At 42.0% G+C, this 24,954-nt stretch overlaps 2 protein-coding genes and 1 long non-coding RNA gene across 7 annotated transcripts in view; 1 reads left to right on the top strand and 2 right to left on the bottom strand.

Moving 5' to 3' along the window:
- nol8 (nucleolar protein 8) overlaps positions 1-1,522 on the bottom strand; it is a 35,337-nt gene extending 33,815 nt beyond the window's left edge. The window contains exon 1 of the mRNA XM_054733277.2: positions 1,428-1,522. The gene's annotated coding sequence lies outside the window, so the exon portion shown is untranslated. The remainder of the gene's footprint in view (positions 1-1,427) is intronic.
- cenpp (centromere protein P) overlaps positions 1-24,954 on the top strand; it is a 125,940-nt gene that overhangs the window by 3,426 nt on the left and 97,560 nt on the right. For 3 of the 5 annotated variants that reach the window (XM_070549565.1, XM_015958288.3, XM_015958289.3), the window contains exons 2-6: positions 10,098-10,281; positions 10,353-10,507; positions 10,690-10,778; positions 21,247-21,326; positions 24,719-24,815. In XM_070549565.1, the coding sequence (XP_070405666.1) occupies positions 10,098-10,281; positions 10,353-10,507; positions 10,690-10,778; positions 21,247-21,326; positions 24,719-24,815 (605 nt within the window). The remainder of the gene's footprint in view (positions 1-10,097; positions 10,282-10,352; positions 10,508-10,689; positions 10,779-21,246; positions 21,327-24,718; positions 24,816-24,954) is intronic. The other 2 variants (XM_054733321.2, XM_015958290.3) reach the window with 1 other exon arrangement.
- Positions 11,746-13,311, bottom strand: LOC139068908 (uncharacterized). The gene is made up of 3 exons (XR_011520158.1): positions 12,978-13,311; positions 11,983-12,069; positions 11,746-11,899 (listed from the first exon to the last, which is right to left on the bottom strand). It is a non-coding gene; the product is annotated as an uncharacterized lncRNA (long non-coding RNA).

The following is a 24,954-nucleotide window of genomic DNA, read 5'->3' as shown; positions in this document are numbered from 1 at the left end:
GCTCAGCTGGTGCAGGGAGGAGCAAGTGTGAGCCAACATAGTCTGCAGGCAGGCTCCTCAGATGAAACATAAAATGCACAGAAAAATGAAATCACAACACAAAAAGGCTCCAGCCGTAACACTTCCCCCCATAAAGCCTAAGGTCTACACCTTTGGGTACAAAAAACAAAACAACAAACACTGCTACATCTCATTCTCCAGGTTGGGCTAAACCAAAATCTTTTCTGTGCCTTTGCTGCTTGTCATCTTACTTAATAAGTGGCCAAAGCACGGAATTTGTAAAGCGAAGGTCTCTGTACACTACTCACGGATAAATCATAATGGTTTCTTTTTATTTTTCCTCTTTATTTTGGCTGGTCCACAAAACCCAGCATCAAACACGGGCGGCTCAGGCTCAGCAGCACGTCTGTCCATTTCACAGGAGCCTGTGTTTTTGTTTCCTGCAATGAGACCTTTAGGAGTAGAAACTGACATGTTTTCTACTCCCTTAGCTTGAGGTTTTGACCAGGCAGGTGGAACCACCAAGTCCCCGGCGATGTCATTTCCCAACAGGAGAACGACGCCATCCACTGGTAGGGAGCGACAGACAGCAATGTTAAAATATCCTGTGACGAGATCAGATGTTAAAAACACACGATGGACAGGCCTCTGAAAGGACGGGGGCGCAATCCCTTTAACAACTACTTTAAAACCACAAGCTCTTCTTCCAGAAAAGGGTAATGCCGAACTCAGAATGAGAGAATGAGATGCCCCAGTGTCCCTCAGGATTTTTATCGGTACAGGCCTATCATCAGCCGACAATGAAACAAATCCAGAAAATACAAATGGCTTAAAACAGGATCCCACATCCCGTTCCCCAACAGTAACATGGGCTGAACAGGTAAAAACCTCAACATTGTCAGGCTGTTCTTGTCTTACATTCTTGGCCTGGAGAATGGGACAGTCCTTTATGACATGACCAGGCTTGTGACAATAAAAACACAGAGCAGGTTCAGGAACGACATTCGTTATGTCTGCCTCAGCAGGCGGCCCAGGTGAGGGTCTTCTGTTGGGTTCAAAGTTCACCCTGTGAGTTAACACAAACTCATCTGCGAGCTGCGCTGCAGCAGACAATGACGTCACCTTCTGCTCGTTTACATACTGAACCACTTTATCAGGGATGCAGCGTTTAAATTCCTCAAGGAGCAGGAGCTCACGCAAAGTAGCAAAGTCTTTTACCTTGGAGGAATTACACCATTTATCGAATAGAACCGTTTTTACTCGAGCAAACTCTATGTGTGTCCGTGCAGAGTTTTTCCTGGAAAGTCTGCATTTCTGGCGATAGGCTTCTGGCACCAACTCATATGCCTGTAAAACTGCAGTTTTAACGGTGTCATAATTATTGCTATCCGAGACAGAGAGAGTGGCTACAACCTCGGAGGCTTTACCTGTGAATCTGCACTGCAGCAGAAGAGGCCACACATCCCGCGGCCAATTAAGCGCCGTTGCGATGCGTTCAAACGCAGAGAAGTAGCAGTCAACCTCAGATTCCCTGAAAACAGGCATCAACGCCATGCAGTTACTGATATTAAAAGAGTCTTGCGGTGGGGAACTCACCGGAGATGTCTCTTTCTCAGCCTTCACAGCCTCGTGTTCAAGTTCAAGTTTGCGGAGCCGCAATTTTGTATCAGCTTCCAGTTCCAGCTTTCTCATCTCAAACTCCAGCTGTCTGCGCTGGGCTCTGTCCTCAGCGTCCAAACGGAGTTGCTCAATCCTCAGCCTGAATTCGGCTGGAGTCACGTCCTCATCAGAGTCAGCCGGGTCGGCGTCTCCAGCAGCTGTAACCAGTCTGTCTCTGTCATCAGGTGCTGCAGGGCTGACAGGGGGCGGGGTCGCCAGGGGAGGTTCAGCATGTACACGGGCCTCCGCAGGCGAGGCAGCCTGTTGCCGAGTAAGCAGGCCCAAGTCCTCCAAGCCACTGATTACCACCTCCTGCAGCTCCACCTTTAACATTGAGCTGTCCACCTGAAATCCAAAGTGATCCGCCACGTCCAGCAGATCCCGCTTGCGACAGGCACCAATCAGTCCACGGGATGGGGCCTCCACAAACTGCGCTAAATCAAAAGTAGCCATAACTGGTAAAACACTGATACACACAAATGATCACGCATCCAACCTCAGTTTAAGGGTACTTAATGATCCCGGACGAGCCCCCATATGTTACAACCAGGTGTCTAGGGGGCCTGGGGTAACATGGAGGACGCGCGACACAAAGGAAAATTAACAAAGGTTTTATTTACTTTCTCTTAATTCAGAAAAGATGACTATTATTCTTTTAACCACCACGGATCTAAATCCACTTTTACCAAAACAGGTTCAAACAGTAAGAGCACAATACCGAAGTTCTAAGTGGGAGACAACAGACCAGAGGAAAGGCAGCTCTGCACTATTGTCCCCATTGGTGAGGAGCTCCAGCTGGTCCTTTAAACAATTTGCGGCTGATGAAAACCCAGCTCAGCTGGTGCAGGGAGGAGCAAGGGTGAGCCAACATAGTCTGCAGGCAGGCTCCTCAGATGAAACATAAAATGCACAGAAAAATGAAATCACAACACAAAAAGGCTCCAGCCGTAACAGATCCTTTTGAAGAAAGGTAAATATGTTCATGAGAAGTCTTGCTATATATGCAGGAAATTACTGCTGTAATATGTGTAAAAAAGATAAAAACACAATAGTTCAGCAAATATATGTCGTTATATATATTTATGTTGTGAAGTGTCAATTCACAGCAGATTGTTGTTATTTGCAGAAAGAATTAATGACAGATGTATTAGGCTCCATATTTATCTCTTTAGAATCAGTACCATTTCAGGTAAGTTCCAGTATTTATCTTTACGTACAACAAATATTATTGTGTTGTCTGTAGTTTCAAATCCATGGATCTAGCTACGGATGCAGTCCAAATTGATGAGGACCAAGCAAACAACTTACTCAACAGTGTGTGAGTTGCAATGTCTTCTTATCTAGGGGTGGGCAATATAAACGATATAAGGTAGAAATGATATAAAATTGGGTAATTTTACGGCCCCCAGCTCATCTAGGAGATGATGTTAAAGGGGGCGTAAAGAAAGATATGTGAATTACCGGACAAAACCAAGATTTACTCTCTTAGAGGAGTTTATTAACTAAAAAACACTGCTTTATGCAGGCTAAGACAAAATGAATACAAAACCAAAAGGACGTCCCACTGGGGAATTAACAATACTAAACAGAAGGATCATCCAATACAGGGTAAATAACAATACTATTAATAAACACAAAACGCCGGTACTAATCCGGGAAAGTAAAGGAATGAGACAAACACAAAAGGCTACACCAAAAGGGTGAGCTGAACTCTTTAACGAGTATTCTAATGGAGACAAAAACGAGCTCTGGCTACTAGGAAGTGTACCACACAGGTAATCAAAATGAAGACTTTAACGTCTGGTTTGCTAGGAGGGAAAAAGAGGAACACTCGCTTTAACACCAGGCCTCTGCTAAGCTTCCCTCCTCGAATGACAGAGGGAGCTGCCTTTTATAGGAAGCTCCCTGACTGAGAAGATTAGCGACACCTGGCTCAGCTAGAGCCAGGTGAACAGGTAGGAGCTCTGAGGCCACCTTGTGGCCACAAAACAGACAACGTCTGTAACAGGTAATGATAGTTTTTGGCTATATCGCAATACGGCGATATTGTGATAACACATGACGTCACTAAGATGTGCACCCTGCTGACAATGGGACAACAGAATGGCGGTGACTGCAAGCATGGAGTGGGCGGAGGAGGAGGCCTATATGCCTCAAGTGGCATATATTTGCCACATGAGGATATCTAAAAGCATGTCAATTTGACATCTATAAACAGATGAAAAAATATATCGCAATATATATCGTTACTGCACATGCTTCAGATTATATCGCAATATAGATTTGAGGCCATATTTCCCAGCCCTATTCTTATCTACACTCTTTTTTTAAACTCCAAAGTCTTAAAACAATATATTAATTCTACTTTTATTTATTGTTTTCATAACAGAATAGAACTGTTATGAAAACTTTGTCAGGCTGACGAAGTTTGCAGCCGCAAACAAAACGTTGCAGGTAAATAAAACCCTTCTATGTTTTAAAAAGAACTAAAAGATGGAATTGTTGTTTTATCCTTGTTCACAGGCTGGGATCCTAAAGGGAATTTCCATCCTACTTGTGTGGCTGAATGACATCTTCAACCAATTTTTGTACATTTGTCAGAAAGCACAACATCGTGATATGTTTAATGTAAGTATTGTGACATCTTTTGGACAACAAGACAACAATGCACATTGACATAATTACCTTTCTTTTCATAATAGTGCCAGCTCTCGTGTTTCTGTTGGTGAGCGCTTCTGTCACATGTAAAGTTTTCAATTAAAACTTATTTTTTCTGTTAGGACATGTGGGTGGGTGTGCTTCACCATGTCACAGGGAAGCATGAATGGACCCGTGGCAAATGTGACCATGGACCACTTGATGCAACGTGGCATGGTGCCAGGATCTCCACCACACAAGGCTCTTCAACGAATCATGTTCAACAGACACTGGTTGAAGGATGCCACCAATCTGACCTTTAGGTATATTAATAACATTTTCATAAGCAAAAAAGCTAAAGTGTCAATATCAAAGCTGAAGTTTTACGTATAGAAATGACAATTGTGGGTGAAAAGGCAATCAAAAGTGTGATTCCTAATAATCTATAAAGTTGTAGCTTTTGTTTTTTTACAGGTCAACTTCAGAACTCGAGAGTTTCCAGAATTGCATTCTCATGAAATCTATGTATGATCTAATGCTGCTGTTCTCTCTCCATAAAGGCCCCAGCTACGTGAAGCATCAAAAGACAGGAATGACTTCTTTCATGCACACAGATTTATTAGAAATTAAGAAAAAATACTATGTACAAATGCAAATAACAGAACTTTTTTGTACATAAATAAAAATAAATGTATTGCACAAACTGTTTGTTTATTTTTGGGTGAAAATGCTGTCTTCAGCTAAAGTTATTTTGAGGTATTGTGCTGTTTTGGAACTACTGTAGTTGTAGATAAACGGTTTGGATTTTTGGGTTAGGGTGCCCTCATTCAGGAAGACGGTGTCCTGGCGTCTCTTGCCGAAACTCCAGGATATCCAGCATCACCCCTGGAAGACGGGTCACCACTCTCTCAAGAATATAATCTCTCTCCTCCTGGCTCAGGTGTTGTAAAGCTGTCTAGAAATTAAAGAGCATATGTTTACATGACTAGATTCATATCTCCAGTGAGTGATGTTTTCGTTTTTGGCATCTATTATTTTATTTTTTTACACAAATGGCTACAACCAACCTGCATCTCAGCTATACTGGCAGCTCTCAGCTGTGCAAGCCGGTCTCGGTCCTCTTCTTTGAAAGCTGTTCGCTGCCTACCCCGGCGCCCTGGTCCTCTTGAAGGAGCTCTGGACCTCAACCTGCTGCCCTCACCCCTTGAGCGTGTCCTTCCCCGACCCTCGGAGCGACCTTTTCCTCTCCCCTTTCCTTTAGCCCCTGGTCTCAGACTTTCCCACGACACATCAAAGTCTGTGGCAGGCTCGGGCACACTCCATCTGAACTGTCTTCCATCACTGCTTCCAATATGAATTCCTGAAAATCAATGACAGTAATGATAAAAATGACTATTACCCTGTAGGTCTTGTTGATATTATGATTTTATTTTGATGCATTTTTTGAACTAAACATTGATATTTATGTTCTTATTTACATTGTTGTGATGCCTGTCCTGTAATGAAATTGGTTTCACAAATGATGTCAGTGACTTGAAATTGGATGTTCTTACATGATGTATAAACAATAACATTAGCTTGTTAGTAAGCTTAGTGCAAAATAATAACTGTAATTGGTCTAAAAACCTCAGAAATCACCTGCAGCCACAAAGCCTTATGCTGATAAAGTAGCATCATGTTACTGTCTTGCTAACCAGTCACAAAACTGGCTTACGAATATTTCATAGGAAGGAGCACTTGCTTTACATCACGAGTATCATGGCTAAATTAAAATGCTAATGTCATGGAACTTTACAAATATTAGACTAAAGTAACAATGTTACTTACTTCATCGCTCGACACGGTGTCTTGTTCGAGCCGCGCTCTGGCCGTACATCACTGTAACTTTTTTTTTTCTTGTGAAGAGTTTGTGGGCGCTCTCGTGCCGGGCTGCAGTTACTCACAGCGCCGAGTGCGTCGCTAATGAGTTTCGTTTCTTCATCCTGCCCCATGCTCCTTTAACCAAGAAACTACTTCTCAATAACTAGTTTTTCTCTTTTCTCATTTTAGCCCTTTTTACAAGACACACCATGTCGGCAAATTGGCGTAATATTACCGCAATGGTATGTCTATAAACACGCCATGCCGGCATGGCGTTTCGCGAATTTTGCGGCATTCGTTCCGCCCCGCTTGGTAGTAATATTGCGGTAATGGTCTGTCGTATGTGCCCTGGCGCAACAGAGACAGATGTCATGATGACGTGGGGAGTTATTGCTGAGCTCCGGCTGGCAAATTAATTGAAAATGAAAGTAAACACAGGCAATAAAGTTTGCCTTTTGAACAAAATCAGCTGAGATAGCAAACTGGAGCGCCGCAGTGCTCGATGAGCCTCTCTGTTAAAGCTGAAGCTCAGATCACCAGAGACTGCACGGGGGCTGATGGGGACAGACACCTTTAGGAGCTGCTTGTTAAAAAAAACTTAACGATCACGGCTTCAATCGCAATAAAAAGCAAGTTATGTCCAAGATAAAGGGAAGTCTGTGGCAGCGCAGAGACTGCCCGCATGCCCCCTTTATGCCGCAATCACCTAATCTTTTATAAAATTGTCACGATTGCGCCACATTACGGCCACGGTCTGATCTTATAAACGACCTTTATCCTCCCCAGGGAGCCGTGGCAAATCCCGTTTTGCAAACGCTATGGTCCTGTAAAAACAGCTATGGAAAGTTCTACCAGTGTTTCTCCTGGGTGGGGGGGGGTTGATCTTTGCGAGCGGAGCGCTTCCCTTCCGAGCCTCTGTGTGTGGGTGGGGGGACCTCGTAGTTGTGGCACTGAAATTTCTGTCTGAATCTATGTAGGGGAAACACTGGCTACTACTAGTTTTCCTGTTGAAATAATTATAGATTCACCAGGATAAATATAATAAAGTTTATAAGAAATCACAATGTAACCGTAGAAACACTACTTTGTGTGTGTGTGTGTGTGTGTGTGTGTGTGTGTGTGTGCGAAACCACTCAAACCTGCTGGATACTGGACATCCAGGACCGGAATTGAATACCCCACTTTACTCATGCTGCAAAGCAAACCTTGGTCAAAATGACAATCCTCCCAACTTAGATTATGGTGACTTCATTTATAGGACTGCTACCTAAAAACTTCTTCATAAACTCGATGTCATTTATCACTCAGCAACCCGTTTGGTCACTGGTGCCCCTTTCACTACTCATCATTGTGATCTGTATTCACTCGTTAACTGGCCATCACTCCATTCCTGCAGGATGTTACATTGGTATCAGTTCATATACACAACAATCATCATATCTTCTCTCATCACTTCCAACAACCAGCATTATTTACGTTCCAGTAACTTCATCTGTATGGTCATTCCCAATGCTCGCATCTCCTTTGGCCGCCCTCATTCCAGTTTGCTGCTTCCAACGACTGGAATGAGCTGCAGAAACCACTGAAGCTCACTACCTACATTCCATTATCTACCTTCAATAATTCACGGTGATCAATAATTTCTGATCAGTGTTCCTGCTTCTGAGTATTAAAGACTGTTTTAAGCCTGTTCTGACTGCTAGTACATATTATATATGAGAACAGTCCTTTGTCTTTATGTCTAACCGTTTTATCTGATTTTATCTTATCTGTTGTTCTTTGGTGTAAAGCTAACGATGTGTCTGTTGCTGCTGCTTCTTGGCCAGATTGTAGTTGTGAATGAGAATGAGTTCTCAGTCGACTCATCTGGATAAATAAAGGTTGAACAAACATTTTCTATGGTGTTAAGGTCAGGCCAGTTTGCTGGAGAATCAATAATAGAGATAACATGGTCCTTAATCCAGGTACTGGTAGCTTTGGCACTGTGTGCAGGTGCCAAGTCCAAGTCCTGATATTTAACAAATTATTTTTGTCAGGAGATTTAAAATGGCATGCATACTAATATACAGTCTCATAAGCAAACAAAAAAGTGCATGGATTAAAAATGATCAACAGCTACAACTAATCTGTAAAATGAAAAGCAAATGCACATAAAATACAAAACTGTGCTTTGTGTTTGTAATGTTTTGATTTGGCCTGAATTATTATTGCATAGACAGACACACACAGACCTTAGCATACCAAGTTATTCTTTACAGCAGCCTTTACGTCCCTCACCACAGCAGAGTCTTCAAGGCTGAGGGTGAAGGCCCCCTGCAGCAGCGCGAGAAGTGGCACCATGACAGATAGTTGGTTGCTTGTCTTCTGACATTGCAAGTTTAGCTTCCTTCATTGGTTTCATGACCCGCACCAAATCTTTGGTAATCGTTACAGCCTCCTCTGTTAATCAAATATAGGATGAAATCGATCCAAAATCGATTAGATTGATTTTTAATTACCCAGCCTTAGTTACTGATCATGGTGCCATTTTAAAAGTCTACAGCTGCATTAGAAACAGGAGAAATTAAATAAGTGACAACACCGACATCAAATAAACGACCTTCCCACCCACTGCATTCCACTGTGGAGACCATGGACAGCTTCTTCAGAGGCAGACTGTCACATGCCAGATGTAAAACAGAACGCTACCGTAGGTCATTCATCCCCTCTGCAGTAAGAGTGTAGAACTCCTCAGTTTAACTGGTACTGGCATTATCCTGGTACACAATACCACCAATGCAATACTCAGTATGTGTTCAATACCTGTCCAGGGTTTCCCCCCAGAAAATTGGCATAGCCCGGCGATAGCGTGAGAGCGGGGCAGTGGGGTGCTTGACATTGGTGTCAGCAATAGAAAAATGAATATTGGTCGACCTCTAATTTAAAGTGAAAGGTTCTTCTAGTAGGGCTGCACAATATTAGGAAAACCTGCGATATTCATATTGCGCATGCTGATATCGCGATAACGATATATTTCCGATATATTGTGCAGCCCTATCTCCTACTAAGAATTCAGTTTAGCTATTATGTTTATCTGGAGTGTTAATTTTTACTGAAAACAATAGCTTTGATTGGAAACACAGTCTGCCTAAAGTGTTTAAACAGATTGCCAGAGAGCCTAGCTGATGAATAACACTGACTAGCCAGCTAACTCTACTAAAACCTGTCCTGTGGGGACATTTCTACTTACTTTGTGCTTTTTTGTGAGACATCTCCTGATGTCCATGTCTGTGGAGGGATCAGACATGGACACAACTTATGATGACGATAGCACTGGCTTCTCTCCCAGCTTCAGCAAGCCTGCACTGATGGTGTTTTTTTTTAACTTTATTGAAAACCCATCAGTCACTTCCACCATTTGTGAAGCAGAGCAGCGTAAACAGGAAAACATGGAATGGACTTCAGTGGACTGAGTAGTTTCTAATGAACCAAGTGAAATAGACCTCTTTGAGAACAATCTAAAGAGCGCAAGGTAGACTAACTGTGTGTGTGGGGGGGGGGGGGGGGGGGGGGGGATTCTAAAAAGTGGGGGAGGAGTCAAGTCCCCTTCTGACATAAAAGTTGTGACGCCTATGGCCCACCCACATTCATCACTCAGACAACAAAACAGCATCCCCACTTGCTGAAGCAGCCTAGGACCACCCACAAAATCTGAACCCAGTTAGAGCCTCCTGCTGAGCCACTGGTTCTGAGCAGGTGAGCTCCTCTGACCCAGTCATCCACCTAGCGGGCTTATAACCTCACTCTGCTCATATTTACTGCTCCAGACCAATCAGCTTGAAGGATAACCCAACTTAACTGGTAGAGTACCCTTGTCAGTGGTCATATCAATTTGGCCGATTTGTATGTCTCATTGGACCAGGTCACAGTCACGATTATTTAATTTGTGTTTTAACGGAAAGGTTTGATGTTTCCCTGTGAAGAAGAGGAGGAGATGATGAGGGAGGAGAACACAGAGGAGCTGGAGGTGCTGGAGGCTCAGATCAAGCATCTGCAGGCAGAAGTGAAAGGTTTGCATCAACAGCTACAGGAGGAGGACTGCAGAAACATCACCTTTAACTTTGAAGGACCCATGAAGGAAGCCCTGTGAGTTTAGGCTTCACATTCCTGTGTTTCCATCCAAGTTTCACGTCTGACCTGCTTGCCTGTATCCACAGGGCCTTTATGTGTGGACTGACAGAAGGTGAAGGGAAGGAGGTGGTGGTGTCCAAGCTGGAAGAGGAGGTGGAGCAGCTGGAGAGGAAAATAAAGCTGCAGATCCAGATTAATGGCATCAGTGTGACCCGCTGCATCACAAAGACTCTCGATCACAGTAGGACAGACCTGTTTCCTGACGTTTGACTGGAGATTAGTCACTGCTGGTTCAAGTCATTCCTAGTGGTTTAATGAGCTTGTTTTACTTTAAAGTTCATACATGAGCTAAAGAAACACTTTTTATCATAAGACAGCAGTATGTGAACGTAATGAGTGTTTTGACTTGTGTCTGTTTGCCAGGTGGCAGGAAGGAGGTCCAGCTGTTCTGTATCTCAGGTCATTGCTCAGGCCTCGATTTTCAAGTAGAGTTTAAGCTGTCGGAGGTCCAGGTGGGTCATTTTAGTCCCTTCTGCTCTTTCCCCTGGTAGACTGTTTTCTCTGATTTTCCTGTCCTTTCTCCTTTACTGTGTGTGTGTGTGGTGTGGTAATTGTAAAAAAAAAAAGCCTGGACACACACACCAATCAACTACTTAGACACTCTCTTTGAACTGCAGATCTACACGAATTACAGTAGGTGTGCTTCCTTTACTGGAGCTTCAGGGTAAATGCAGCAGGGGGTTGACCGCGAGATCCGAAGGCTCGGTCCTCTTAGCTGTCGTGTCTCCATTTACAGTTTGTCCTGTAAGGAATTTGCTTACATGTCAGCACATCGGGACTGGTGCGTTGTGAGTCACGTCACTGATTGGCGCAAAACATGCAGAACGTATCAAAAGCAGTGAAATATTAATCACTTCTGAACAAGTTACAACCAATCGGCAGTGTTCCCGCCCACAACAGCCCGGTCATGTGGAGACACGCGCATGTCGAGAGGTTCCTGTAAATCTACCCTGACATTCTGGTAATGGAAACACACCTAGTGAGTGCACTGAACAAGGCCATTCTGGACTCCATCAGACAAATGTTTAATTTTCCTGTGAGAAGCTGATATTTATTAATCGTAAACACACACACACACCCCTGAAGAGAGATCTGACATTCAACCTCCTGTTGTGTGTGGTAACTTTCTCAGACCTGCTAGAAAGACGTAGTCTCTGATAACGTGTTACTCCCTCATCCTACCCCACCCAGAAATCAGAGCTTCTCTTCTCCAGGGGCAGACCGAAGCCTAATTTATTCTTTTCCGTCTGAGTCGGTGCAAGGGCTCTCCGACTGGCAAGCAGAAGGTGACAGAGGCCACAAGCTTGTGATTGGTCAGGACACCACTTCCTATAAATTCGTCAATGGCGCCACCTTTGCCCCCTCGTAAAGTTAAATGATATTCATTAGCAGACGTGGAACAGATTGAAGAACCGCAGAAAAAGTCTGAAAATATGAACATTTATTCACCCGTGACGGAAGGAGATATGCAGCAAGCGTTTTGTTTGTGGATGATAAAGATGAGGAACGTGGGTTTAGAGGTGCCGATCGCATGATGAGGTGGATGGGGGACAAATGTGTCCCTGTTAAGTCTCTGAAATACATTAAAGCCATTTAAACACAGTAGTAGATACACTATCATGGACAGGAAACGTGACTTTAATGGAGGCAGGATACCTCAGAACAGCGCGACGCCCTCTGTTGTCCTGGCGGGGAGACGGAGAGCAAAACGTCTCTGCTAGTGCTCGTCTCTCCCTCGTAGAGCTGATGGAGACGTAAGAATTAGGCTTCATGTTAAAAACAGCTTTGATTACATTAACGCTTTTGAACTTGTGAGTAAAGTGGCTTTTAATACACATCAGTATCTTTCTACTTAGTTAAGTGTTTACATTTCACTGGATAGTTTTTCTTAAACATTTAAAACAAGCGTGTCATTTATCATCGGATGATTTTGCGGGTTCTGTCTACCTGCATGTTAGACGTCAAGTGGCAGGTACCAACATTCAGTGAGACAGTTAGGGTTAGGGGAAGCACAGTGTTGTTTTACAAGCAGGGGGCGACAGTCCTGGGACACTAGCTTTGATTTAGAAAACAACTTCATCTGCTCTAACTTTAAAACTACAGTATTTAGAGTGTTCATGCCTGGACACGTTTATTCTACACTAGTAACACAACCCTAAAACCCACCTGGTCATGTGTGAAGGTTCACTAAAGGCAGATTTCATGTCACCAGTATTCCAGCTGAGCTCACTGTCCATGCTCATGCATACATGTCTTAAAGGGACGACCTGTTCGTTCAGCTGTGTATGGCCATTCTAACAGAGTCCATAACAAAAGAAAAATACTAACACTAACTAATTATCCCAATGACCCAACACTGCTGACACACGGCTGCAGCAGTTCCTGCTTTATAAACCACACCTGTCCTGGAAATAAGCTCAGGTATTTCTGCATCACATTGCGCCTCCTACACCTACTTTCTACCACAAATAGACCTTGTGTTGGATGTGCTAAGATTGAGGATGATGTAATTATGAATGCGTGCATGCAGGTGTCTGAGATTGCTTCAGGGAGAGAAAAGGTGTACTGAGTTTAAAAATGATGTTTTGCAATTAACTTTAGTTCTTATTAGGAAACAGCATCAGAACGCTATCTATTGTGTTCTGCCTCACCGCACTTAGGACCCTCTTTTAGATCCGGACCTCACAGGAGAATGTTTCTCCAGATGACACCTTGGCTGACAGAGAAGACGAAGGTGTGCTGACGGTCCAGTCCAGAGTTGACCTCGGTACACATTGCTGAAGCGTTCGGCAGATGAGCTTTCTCAAGTTTAAATTAACTCAGAAACCAAAAGACTCTGGGATGAGTCTGCATTAGCTGGTTGCATTTCAGCTATTCTGTCTGGCTTGACAGAAATAGCGTGGTGGGAGAAAAGAGCCTGCAGGGCTCCTTTCCCCGTGGCGTTTGTTCCGCACGTCCACTCTCTTTCGTTCTCACTATCGTTCTGACTCACTTACCAAAACCACTTCTCTTCCCAAAGCAAACTTGTTGTGCGTCAGAGCAAATGTGTTTTGAGTTACTGTGGATACGGACCTGTGTGAGAAGTGTGAAGGTCATTGCTAAACATCTTCAAAAACATTATTTAATTAAGTACTGATTCATTATAGTTCATTATGATTACCCAAAGCATAATAATCATTCATTTGATTAAAATACATTTATAATGAGCAAAGTGATCAAATGATTATTTAACAAAAATAAAGGAAGTTTAAGACTCTTTTATTATGACTAGATTGTGTGAGAATTCCTTCTTCTGAAGCTGCAGGTGTTGGATGTTGTGGAGTCCTTCAGACTTGCTGTCGGCTCAGGTCTTAATCTGTGGGTGAAAGTGCTGCGTGACCCAGCTTTGACCCAGCCGGGCAAATACGACCTTTGGCACAGAAAACCCATACTTCCTCATGTTACACCTGCTTCCATGTCTGACTGCTTCTGTGTGAAAACTAGTTGTTTGGTTAGTAATGTCTAGGTTTATTTATGAGTGATCGCTAGCGTTGAGGTGAGCTAGAGCTACCTGGCTTCTCACCATGTTGCCACTGTCTTGTGCCAGATGGCAGGCCCCTTTCAAAATTTCTTCAGAAGATTTCTAGTTAGCCATTACTCTTACCTTTGAGCAGACACATGCTTCATGATAGGGCTGCTCGATTATGGCCAAAATAATAATCATGATTATGGTGACTGAAATTGAGATCACGATTATTTAGGACGATTTTTCTATTTATTCTGATTTTATTTGTTTTTATTCAGTCATAAAATAGCTCAGGGCACAATCAGAACAAAAATAAATAAGAAACAAGATGATCACTAAAATAACTCCTGATTCCCAGTATAAAAAGACCAATATACTTATAGCTCATCGTCTATGACCCAAGGGCTGTAGACCTTGGTTTAACTCATTTAAGTCTAACCAGTACAGACCCAAATACCAATATCTTGCAAATACTGACAGTAAGAATTATACAGTGGCATTTATAACAAATAAATGCTAATAAATTGATGTTCACAAAATGTTGCATAACATTTATTGAGTCATGTCAAGGTGCTGTAGGAGAGTGCACTAGCACCGTGTCCTCAGAGAGATTAGTTATTAGTTATCAGCGTGAGGAACTTATTTCTACCTTATTTATAAACTATTTATTTAAAAGTCGTCCATCAGTTAATGTAATAATTGTCCCAACCACAGCTGCACCCCCCACCCCCCAACCCGGTCTCACAGCAATCAGGGGCAAGCTGCACGTGTGTTTAGCGTGCCGCACACGCACATTTAGCCGTTTTTAGCGGCTCAGGAGTCCGCAGGTACGGTGTGTGTGTCACTCACTCTGGTTAATCCAACAGTGAGCCATATAACTGTTTCTTTAGCGACCGACACATCACTACATCATTCCCTTTCCTAATGTCCTGAAGAACGGTCCGGAGAGCAGGCGAAGTGTTTAGCTAACCTGCAGGAAACGTCGACGACAGTTATCCAGAAAGTAGCTAAGGGTTACCAGAGATGTTTCTGAGATGTTCGCTAGGTACTTTTAGGATTTAAAAAGTCAAGAAGGGGGTCTGAGAAGCTGTTAGAAATAGCGTCAAAGTCGCTAAGTTGGCAACACTGTGGGAGGAGCGCTTCATTTGCAACTCAGGGCAGCGCAAGTGGGAGGAGCAAATAATCGGCTTTTTTAGTTTTTTATAATCGTTCAAAACTCAGATCGTAATCGTGATTAAAATTCGATTAATTGAGCAGCCCTACTTCATGATGTTATAAACATTTACCTGGGAGTGGGGTCATCTGCACGGTTTGATCCATATCAAGCACCGCTCACGTTGGGACCGCTTTGGGAATGAATGGAAGACAGCTCCTCCAGACGATCTCTCTGGGTATCGACTGTCCGACTTACAGACGCCGTGGGCTCAACGCTATCCATCTTGCTTGAAGTTGTCAGACCTCTTCACACAGTGAATGTTGCTGTGATGTGTGATTGGACAATGGCTATTTTGGGGGCAGAGCCGGCGAAAGGTCAATTAATGCACCAAAGACTCATGAAGGATCAGACAGGTGTTCGTCTGTTTGATAATTGATGGTGAAAGGACAGTCGTCAGGGAATAATAAGGTGATAACGAATGGAAAACATAAAGGTCTTGGGAATATTCTGATGCTCAGAAGAAAAGGTCTTCAGTTGGACGATATACCAAGATCCAGAAAGACAAGCAACGGCGGGTAAGCGCGGCTGTGTAGTGAATGAGAAGGAGTGGGGAGAAGTTGAGGATTATGAAAGTGAGGATAGTATGGAGATGAGTTTTGTGCAGGAATAGATGAAGGGAAAGAGCGGTAGTAATTTGGATGAAGGTAAAACAAGGAAACAGAGGAAGGTTGCATCAAATGAAAGTGCAGCAGAAGAGGAGAGTGAGTTTAAACTCATATTGAGATTCGGTGGGGGAAATGGAGTGAACACGATGAGTCAGGTCAAATCAAGATCCATTTTGAAAAATCAGGTTGGGGATATAAAACTGGCCAAAGTCTTGAGAGATGGAAATTTGCTAATTGTGTGCAAGACTGAAGAACAGAGAGAGAACACTCGTAAAATGAGTGAAGTGGGGAAACACAAAGTGATCAGTGTGAGTAAGGTGGGAATGGGGGATCAAGGGCCGAAAGGAGTGATTTGGGGAATACCTGTGGAGGTATCAGTGGATGAAATCAAGGCTAATCTGAGAGGAGCAAAGGTTAAAGTTGCCAAAAGGTTAACTGGTTTTCAGGATGGGGTGAAGAAAGAAAGAAAAGAGGCGGTTTTGTTAGTGTTTGAAGAAGTTCTGCCACACAGAGTCTTCTTAGGTTGCATGTCACATGTTGTGAGGGAGTACATTCCAAAACCTATCAGGTGTTTCAACTGCCAGAGATTTGGGCATACGGCTAAGGTTTGTAAAGGGAGGAAGAGGTGTCCTGGGTGTGGAGAAAATCATGACTTTGAAGACTGTGGAAACAAGATGAAACCAAAATGCTGTAACTTTGGTCGTTAGCATAGTGCTTATTATGCTGGTTTTCAGATAATGAAGAGGGAATATGAAAAGAAAAAATGTGCCTTGGTGGAATGATCACTGTGAAAAGCAATTAAGGAGAGAAATAAGAGTATGAAACAATTAAAAAAGACTCATAATTGTTACAATTTAATGAACTATAAGAAGATTGCAAGCAGAGGCAAGGAGAGTTATTAAAGTGCTAAAAGGGAGAGTTGGAGGGGTTTTTCTGATCAAATTGGGAGAACCACAGTGATGTTTGGGGAATGATACAGGAAATGAAAGGAATTTATAGAGAATGGAGATATCCAGTGCTTAAAATGGAAGATGAGTTGGCTGTTAAAAATGAGGATAAAGCTGAGGTCTTAGCTAAAACATTTGTTAAAATTAATAGTAGTGATAATTTATCAGAGGATAGAAGGATTGGAAGAGAATAAACTAGAAAGAAAAATGAGGTCGAGCGTGATCAAGGTCATATTCTGTCCTTAATCGATGTTCCGTTTACTTTGTTTGAGTTAGAGCAAGCATTGGGGAAGAGTAAAACAACTTCTCCTGGGAAGGATAAAATTACTTATGAGATGCGTAAACACTTGGGGAGTAAAATGAAGGTTAAGTTATTAGGTTTGTATAATAAAGTTTGGGAAGAGGGGCTAATACCTATAAATTGGAAAGAAGCAGTAATTATACCTATCATGAAACCAGGAAAAGATTCAAGTAGACCAGAAAACTATTGACCAATGGTGCTTACTTCGCATGTTGGAAAACTAACGGAAAGAATGATTATTGAGAAACTAAATTATTTTCTTGAAAGTAGAAATTTAACAACACAATATCAGAGGGGTTTTAGGAAAGGTAGGGGAACAATGGATCCATTGGTTTATCTTGAAAATTATTAGAAAAGCACAATCTAATAAAGAAAGTTTAGTAGTTGTATTTTTTGATCTTGAAAAGCATATGATATGGTTTGGAAAGAGGGATTATTAATCAAACTAAATAGATTAGTACATAATGGTAGAATATATGAGTGGATAAAGAATTTCTTATTTAATAGTTATATTCAAGTGAAGGTGGGGAATATAATATCAAATAGTATCTAGTCAAGAATGGGACTCCTCAAGGAATTATAATTAGCCCAGCACTTTTTTCTATAATGATAAATGATGCTTTTGAAAATATAGGTTATGACTTTGGAAAAGCACTTTTTGCAGATGATGGAGCCGTATGGAAAAGGGGAAGAAATATTCTGCATTTACAGAAGAAGTTGCAAGAAGCAATATGGAAGGTGGAAAGTTGGTCTTATGATTGGGGTTTTCCGTTTTCCGTAGATAAAACTAAAAGTATGGGTTTTAAAAGAAAGAGGAATGTGGTGGTTAATCTTAAATTATATGGAGAAAATTTAGAACAAGTAAAGAGTTTTAAATATTTGGGAGTTATTTTTGTTACTAGATTAACTTGGAAGGAGAATATCAGTAACATTGAAGAAAGATGTAAAAAGGTTATTAATATAATGAGATGTTTAAAAGGAACTGACTGGGGTGCTAGTGCACAGGCATTGAAGCAGATTTACATATCCACGATTAGGTCAGTAATAGATTATGGTAGTAATATGTATGGTTCAGTTTGACTTTATTAAAAAAGATAGAGTATACAAAATCAGGCTTTAAGAATATGTAGTGGAGCAATAAAATCAACACCAGTAGCATCTTTACAAGTGGAAATGGGAGAAATGCCAATATGTTTGAGATTTAAGCAGATTTTGTTAAATGATTGGACTCGCCTACGGGGGATGTACAGAGGAAGAACATTTGGTCCAGAGAGAAATGTTTTTACGTTGGGAAAATGGAAATGAAAAGTATGTGAATGTGATTGGGAAAGCAAATAGATTAGCTGTAATATTTAAATTGAATGATATAACTTTTGTAAAGAAATTTTTATATTCAGTTACTCCAAAATGGATTTTTCCTCATTTTAATATTGATTATCATATTAAGATTAAAATGGAGCAGAATAAATGTAAAGGACTGATAGATTGGATAGTATTTATAGTACTATTGGATAGTAGTTTTGGAAAAGTGTATAAAATTCAGAACTTCTAATACTTTATCAGTTTTTACGGTGGAATTGTTAGCGACTCATTTAGCTTACTTTGGAGAGGCCAGAATAGAATAAAAAAGTGTATTATATGTACGGATTCTCTTTCGGCTCTAGTGTCAATGAAGTCAGTAGACCTGAAATTCTTTTAGAAATATTTGAATGTTTATTTAGATTGAATAGTTTAGAAATAGAAATTAGGTTTATGTGGGTTCCAGCACACAGAGGAAATGAAATGGCAGACTTTTATGCAAAACAAGCAACAAAATTAAAACACATGGGTAGAAATTACATATAGTGTGAAAGAAGTGAAGGCGATGGATCAGGAAACAGATGGTGAATGAATGGCAGGAAATGTGGGTGAGGGGAGAAAAGGGAAGGCATTTATTTAATATACAGGGAAAGGTGGGTGTGATGAAAATTATGGAACTTAATAATAGGGAACAAACAATAATATCGAGGTTAAGGATGGGACACACAGGTTTAAACAGCACTCCATTTAATAGGGAAACATCCTACAGGTTTATGTGAATGTGGAAAAGAAAGGCAAACGGTAGAGCATGTTTTGTGTTATTGTAGTAAATATGTGGTATATAGAAAAATGTTAAAAGAAAAATTAAAAGTTAGAAGACATGGAGAATTGAGTTTAGGGACTTTGTTGAATGGGGATAACATAATTTATAACTTAGTGTTGGAATTCCTTAGGAAAAGTAGGGTAGTTAAAAGAATTTAGTGTTTTTATTTTATTTTTTAGTATTCCTCACTCTGACTCACACACCTACACAGTAGGTGGCGGAAATGCACCTTAAGTTGGATGCCACCCGCCAGTTAAACTAAAGAAGAAAAAGAAGACTCATGTGTGCTTTATCCTAAAAACAATGTATTTTAAATATCTAGTTATCATTTCTTTTCTCAGTTCAGAGGGGGGGCTGACTATTGTTTGTGTGTGTGTGAGTGTGTGTGCTTGAGGGGCTATAAGTTTGTAAATGTGTCATCAATTCACCATGTCGTTATCAAAACGTGCTGCCTGGTTTCTCGTCTTTTAAATATGCTCATACCAGGTCCATAGATACAGACAGTGTCTGGACATGCTGCTTCTGCTGGATCCGCTCCCCCGGCCGGCTCTTCGTCCCCGGGGTCATGCACAATTCTATAATAAAAGCACAAGTCATTAGATAGCTATAACCTGTTTGTTTCTAGACACGTTTGGGCAGAAAATGTACTTATTGAATCTGTCATGAGACTGTCTGTCACTATGTGGGTGGTTTATCTACTAGAACTGGCTGTTAACCACAGCCTTCAGCATATTTTATCCGCTGTAAAATTTTATAGTACTGTCCTTCTGTTGTCTACTTGTGCAGCCAATAGTTCTACGTGTGTTACCCATGCTGACAGATTTTATTTTGCTGCTAGTTACATCTTTTTACTGAGAACCAACAGATAAACCCAACAGTGGTCGACAGGAAGGTGCCAGCTTCTTGCCCTCCAGCCTGGGGCTGGGGGGACGGGGGTTGCGGTCATGTGATGCCGTGCTTCAATAGGTCTATGCATCTGTGATGCAAATTAGAGGACACACCTTGAATGAACACGTCCCCTTGGTCACATTATTTTCAGTCTTTTCTAGCGGCACCATCATTTTTGTCCACATCTGTTCCATGAGTTTATTTTTAATAATTCTGTTGAGGCATGGTTGAAAAGCAATGTCTGACTTTCAGTAGTTAAATTATTATTACTTTAGTCAGATTCTAGTTATTTCAATGACCATTGTGGGGTTTTCCCCCATTGACCAAAGGGTACCAACAGTTTTAGCCTATAGGTTTTACTATTTAATCTAAATAATTGTATACATTTTTAGCTATTTGCACCCCTTTTTACGCTGTGTCATTGTTTTGCTCACAGTTTTGAGTCTTTTCTAGTATTTTATTGGTCTGTATGTTCAGGTGTTTGGGACAGGAAGGAGGGGTTGGGAAAAGTGAGTAAACAGCTAAATACCATACCATTTTATTTGTACAGCGCATTTTAAAACACAGCATGACAGCTGATAAAGCACCTTACAGACAGTCCGAAGGAACTGAATAAAAAATTTCTATAAAATAAGTCAGGAACAGACAATTCTAAACAATTCAATAAATAAGGTAAAATCACCTGTAAGAATTGTAAGAACAATAAAACTAGCACACCAACAATCAGAACAGTCCTGATGATTAAAGCAACAGCTGAAAACAATAAAACTGAACATAAGACGTCACTGTCCAAAAGCCAAATCATAAAAGAGTCTTCAGACTCGAAGACCGAGACCGTTGAAGACTCTTGTATGGTGAGAGGGAGGGCATTCTGCAGAGAAAGAGCAGCATCCACAAAAGCCTGCTCTCCTCCTGCTTTATAGTCAATTTTGGGAATGCAGAGTAGCAAGCGGTCAGCTGATTTTAGGGAACACACCGGCACATAGGGTGTAAGCAGCTCTGACAGGCAGGGGGATGCTAGGCCATTTAGTGCCTTGCAGGCAAATAATAAAACCTTGAAGCGCAGCCTGAAAGTCGTAGGCAGCCAGTGTAGATGCGCCAAAACCGGGGTCATGTGACAGTCAGTGCTGTCAGCGAATATAATGTCCAGTAGTTAGCACTGTTGCCTTGCAGCAAGAAGGTTGCAGGCCGGGGCATGCGTGGGTTTCCTCCGGGTACTCTGGTTTCCCCCACAGATCACAGCATGCCCTATGGGTTAACAGTTGTACGTCGCTTTGGATAAAAGTGTCTGCCACATTAATAAACACACATAAGAATGTTAAACTGTCTTCTGCAGGAGCATCAGAGGACTGTAAACGAGCTGAACGTGGTGCTGGACTCCAAAGACCCGCAGAGCTTCAGCAGCTTCCTGTCCAGGTGAATCCCAGGAACAAAAATATAACTCAGTCATTTTACTGATGGAAGATAAAGCTCCCTCCTTCCAGTTTCAGGGTTTCATGTATTTAAACAAAACTATTTGGTCTCCATCAAGTTCAATAAGTACTCCGATTTAATAAAAACACACAATCCCACCACATCATCATTTATTAAACAACAACATGGAAAAGCTGAGTCCATCTGCAGCTTCTGCTGGAATCAGAGGTTCAAGATCCAGCAGGAGCTGCTCCGGAGCATACACGTGTGTGTTAACACAAAGACGCATCAGCAACCATCTCAGACAATCAACTTGCTGCTGGTCATCTGGAGAAAAAACCCAGCAGGTTCACCCAGGGGTCAACATTCAGAGAAATTATCTCAAGCCTCTAGAGGTCTCCGTTAGCCGGTCAAAAGTTGGTTAAGTTTCACCTGAACAAACCACTAAACAGCTGCACTAATGGGAGCAAATGAGAGGCCTTTACCCAGAATGCACTGCAGCACCAACATGTGATCCCAGCTGTCAGCACGGTGGTGAGGGATGATGGTCTGGGCTGGTCCAGTCCCAACAGGAGTCCACTAGGAACTCCTCTGTAGTCTGACTCCGTCTGAAGTTTTGGCCGACGTCATTCAGCAGTGATTCATCTAGAGTTGCTGCTGCTTCTTCTCCTTCATCTGCTCCAAGTCTGAAGCCAAACCACATCTGGGCTGAGTGAGTCAGGCTGCTGAACCTGGCAGGGGCATACGGAAAAACCCTGGAGACTGTTCAGCACTCTGTGTGTGTGTGTGTGTGTGTGTGTGTGTGTGTGTGTGTGTGTGTGTGTGTGTGTGTGTGTGTGTGTGTGTGTGTGTGTGTGTGTGTGTGTGTGTGTGTGTGTGCGTGTGTGTGTGTGTGTGTGTGTGTGTGTGTGTGTGTGTATTGGGCATAGTTATACATAACAGGCAGAACTGTAAACAGATGTCTTTCACTCTATTAATGAACAATGTCAGCAGATTATTCCACTAATGTGATCCATCCTTTAATCTGAGTGGTCTCCAGGCCCTCGTTTATCAGCTGTACGTACGAACAGATCTGTGCATCATTTATATGGGCATAGGAACGATTATTGACCAGTTAGTACTTGTGCGTAGAAGTGTTCCTAAGTATAAGAATAGCTCTGCCCATGCGTACGAACAGAGTCTAGTGGTAGAACGGCGGAACCACAGTACTGAAGGTCTCAGTCGTCCACACATGATCCTCATGCATAAAATATTTACCCAATAAACGACCATGTCAGTGGAAAAACAGCTTTTTACATAACTGGTGCTGAAACCAATAACAACCACGTGTGACTGATGGGAATCTGACATTGTGGCTGTTATGTGTTGGGGATTTGGCAGAGCGTGCTCTCTGGAGGGAACGTGTCCTCTGTGAGCACTCTGATCTCCACGAAGGAGATCCTTCTGGAGCTAGGCTGGGATTTGGGACCCTTTGTGCAGCGGCAGATAAACCGCATGAACCCGATACCCAGGGAATCCCCCCCAGGTGCTAAGGACGTAGCGTGACCAAATATGGTTAACTGAGGGTGTTTCTGTATGCAGGGTATCTGCGGGTCCTTAAATAGTCTTAAATTTGCTTTTCCAAATTTAAGGCCTTAAAAATCATTAAAAATGACAAATAATCCTTAAATGCAATTTCTAAAGGTCTTAAATTACCAAAGACCCAATAAACAAGATTCTTTATTTTTATAAAATTTTCATGAATTTCTAGTTGGTGTTAAGCATTTTTGGTGTATGATATTAACAAAAGCGGAACCGTATACATTCAGTTGGTTGTGAAAGGGCCTATTTTTAGATGAGCACATTAGCTGGTTAAGCTAGCGGGAGCTTGCGCCATGGGGAAGTGCACGTTTAATGGTAACTGGATGGCTAAACCTACAATCGCGACGTGGTTAGCACCGGTTCCAGGCAATAGCTGGAAATTATAGCTTAAATTTAAATTTTTTTTAAATTGCTTAAATTTGTTCAAAGTGGCCTTATTAAAGGTCTTAAAAAGTCTTAAATTTGGCTCCCTTAAACCTGCAGATACCCTGTGTATGTAACTGACTGCGTGGACATGAGCACCTGGGTACAGGTGGGATTTACCATCAGACGAGTCTGGAGGAACATGCGTACGAGATGTTTCATAAATCAGGATGTTGACCATTCGTACGGACATTCCACCTCCACCACAATCTACAGAACGAGTTTTTTAAAGAGTTTTTATTGTTTTTCCTGTTAATGGAAATACATAGAATTGCTTCTGTGTATGAAATGTGCTACAGAAGTAAAGCTGCCTTGCCTTTTATCAGACATTTTACGTTTTTCTCTGTCCTTTTCTAAAATGAGTGCCTTTACCTTTGAGGATCTGCCACTGCTCTCCTTATTCATGTACATCAACATTTCTGATGATTTTTCCCTAAACTTTCAGGTAATTTTGTTTCTTTTCATCCCTTCTTGTGCTGGATGTTCTGGTGCTGTATCGTCTAAAATATGATCATTGTAAACCTTTTATTGATCAGGAAGGAAATATGACCAATAACAGCCCGTTTCCAAAGTTTATGTGGCACAATGTTGACTAACAGGAAACGATGTAGAAGTGATTCTCTGGTCTGATGTGGTCGGGATTCTTGGACACAGCAACAAAGACATGAATTAAAACCAAAGCACAGTTGATTAGAATGAATTTATTCTTCATTGCGGACTGTATTTGAGACAAACTAATCAGTGTATTGAGTTATTTCTGAGCTTGGCGGCTAATTGTAAGTAATCAACAAGAAACTCTTTGAAAAGGTTAGACTGTTTTACAACCATGTGAGACACTGATGAGGTCCCACAGAAGATGAGAACTTACTCACCACTGAAACGGCGCACTGGGAAACTGATTAATTTTCCAGTTCTAAACAAGGATGGTGTTCCCTGATGACCCCTCATGATCTACTCTATCTCCAGACAAAGATCCCTTATCCTGTTTGTTTGCAGCAGGCTCCGAGCGTTTTCCGTCAGTGCCGTGGCAGGCTCAGCGTGGGTTAATCCTAATGACGCGCTACAACTTTCAACTGCGTTTACGTCGTCTTTATTTGTTCCACATCAAACTTGCAACATGATAATGGATCAGCACATGATTACGCAGTGTTCAGGTCAACGAAACGCTTTCACCCAAGCTCACCCCGCCATCATCCTTCCTGCCAGTCTCCGCTCAACAGGCGGCAGGTGAAGATAAGTAGCTCAAGGACACACCCACCCCCAATATACAAATCAATACACATAAACAAAAAACATCCTCATTTTTGGCTCCTACACCGTTGGTGCTGCTTCTTTTGGTTTGTTTTGGAGACAGTTTTACATAAACACCTGGAACTGTCTTGTGATTTCAGAGTGGAGGAGAACAACAACCTTCTGCTGTTCTTTAGGACTTTAAGGACCTTCTCAGACAGATGTGCTGATCGAACAAGAGCCTTCCAGCATTTCCAAGTAGGTGAAGACCTTCATACACCAAAACTCTTGCTTGAAGCAACCTGTCCAGTGTCTTTCTTGGGATGTATAATCATCCATCTGTATTTGACACACGTCAATAGATAGGTGTGGTTGTCGGTTCTATTGTGGTGAGTCA

The sequence above is a fragment of the Nothobranchius furzeri genome, chromosome 3, assembly GCF_043380555.1.
Source record: "Nothobranchius furzeri strain GRZ-AD chromosome 3, NfurGRZ-RIMD1, whole genome shotgun sequence".
Classification (NCBI taxonomy): domain Eukaryota; kingdom Metazoa; phylum Chordata; class Actinopteri; order Cyprinodontiformes; family Nothobranchiidae; genus Nothobranchius; species Nothobranchius furzeri.
This window is presented reverse-complemented; position numbering and strand designations above follow the sequence as displayed.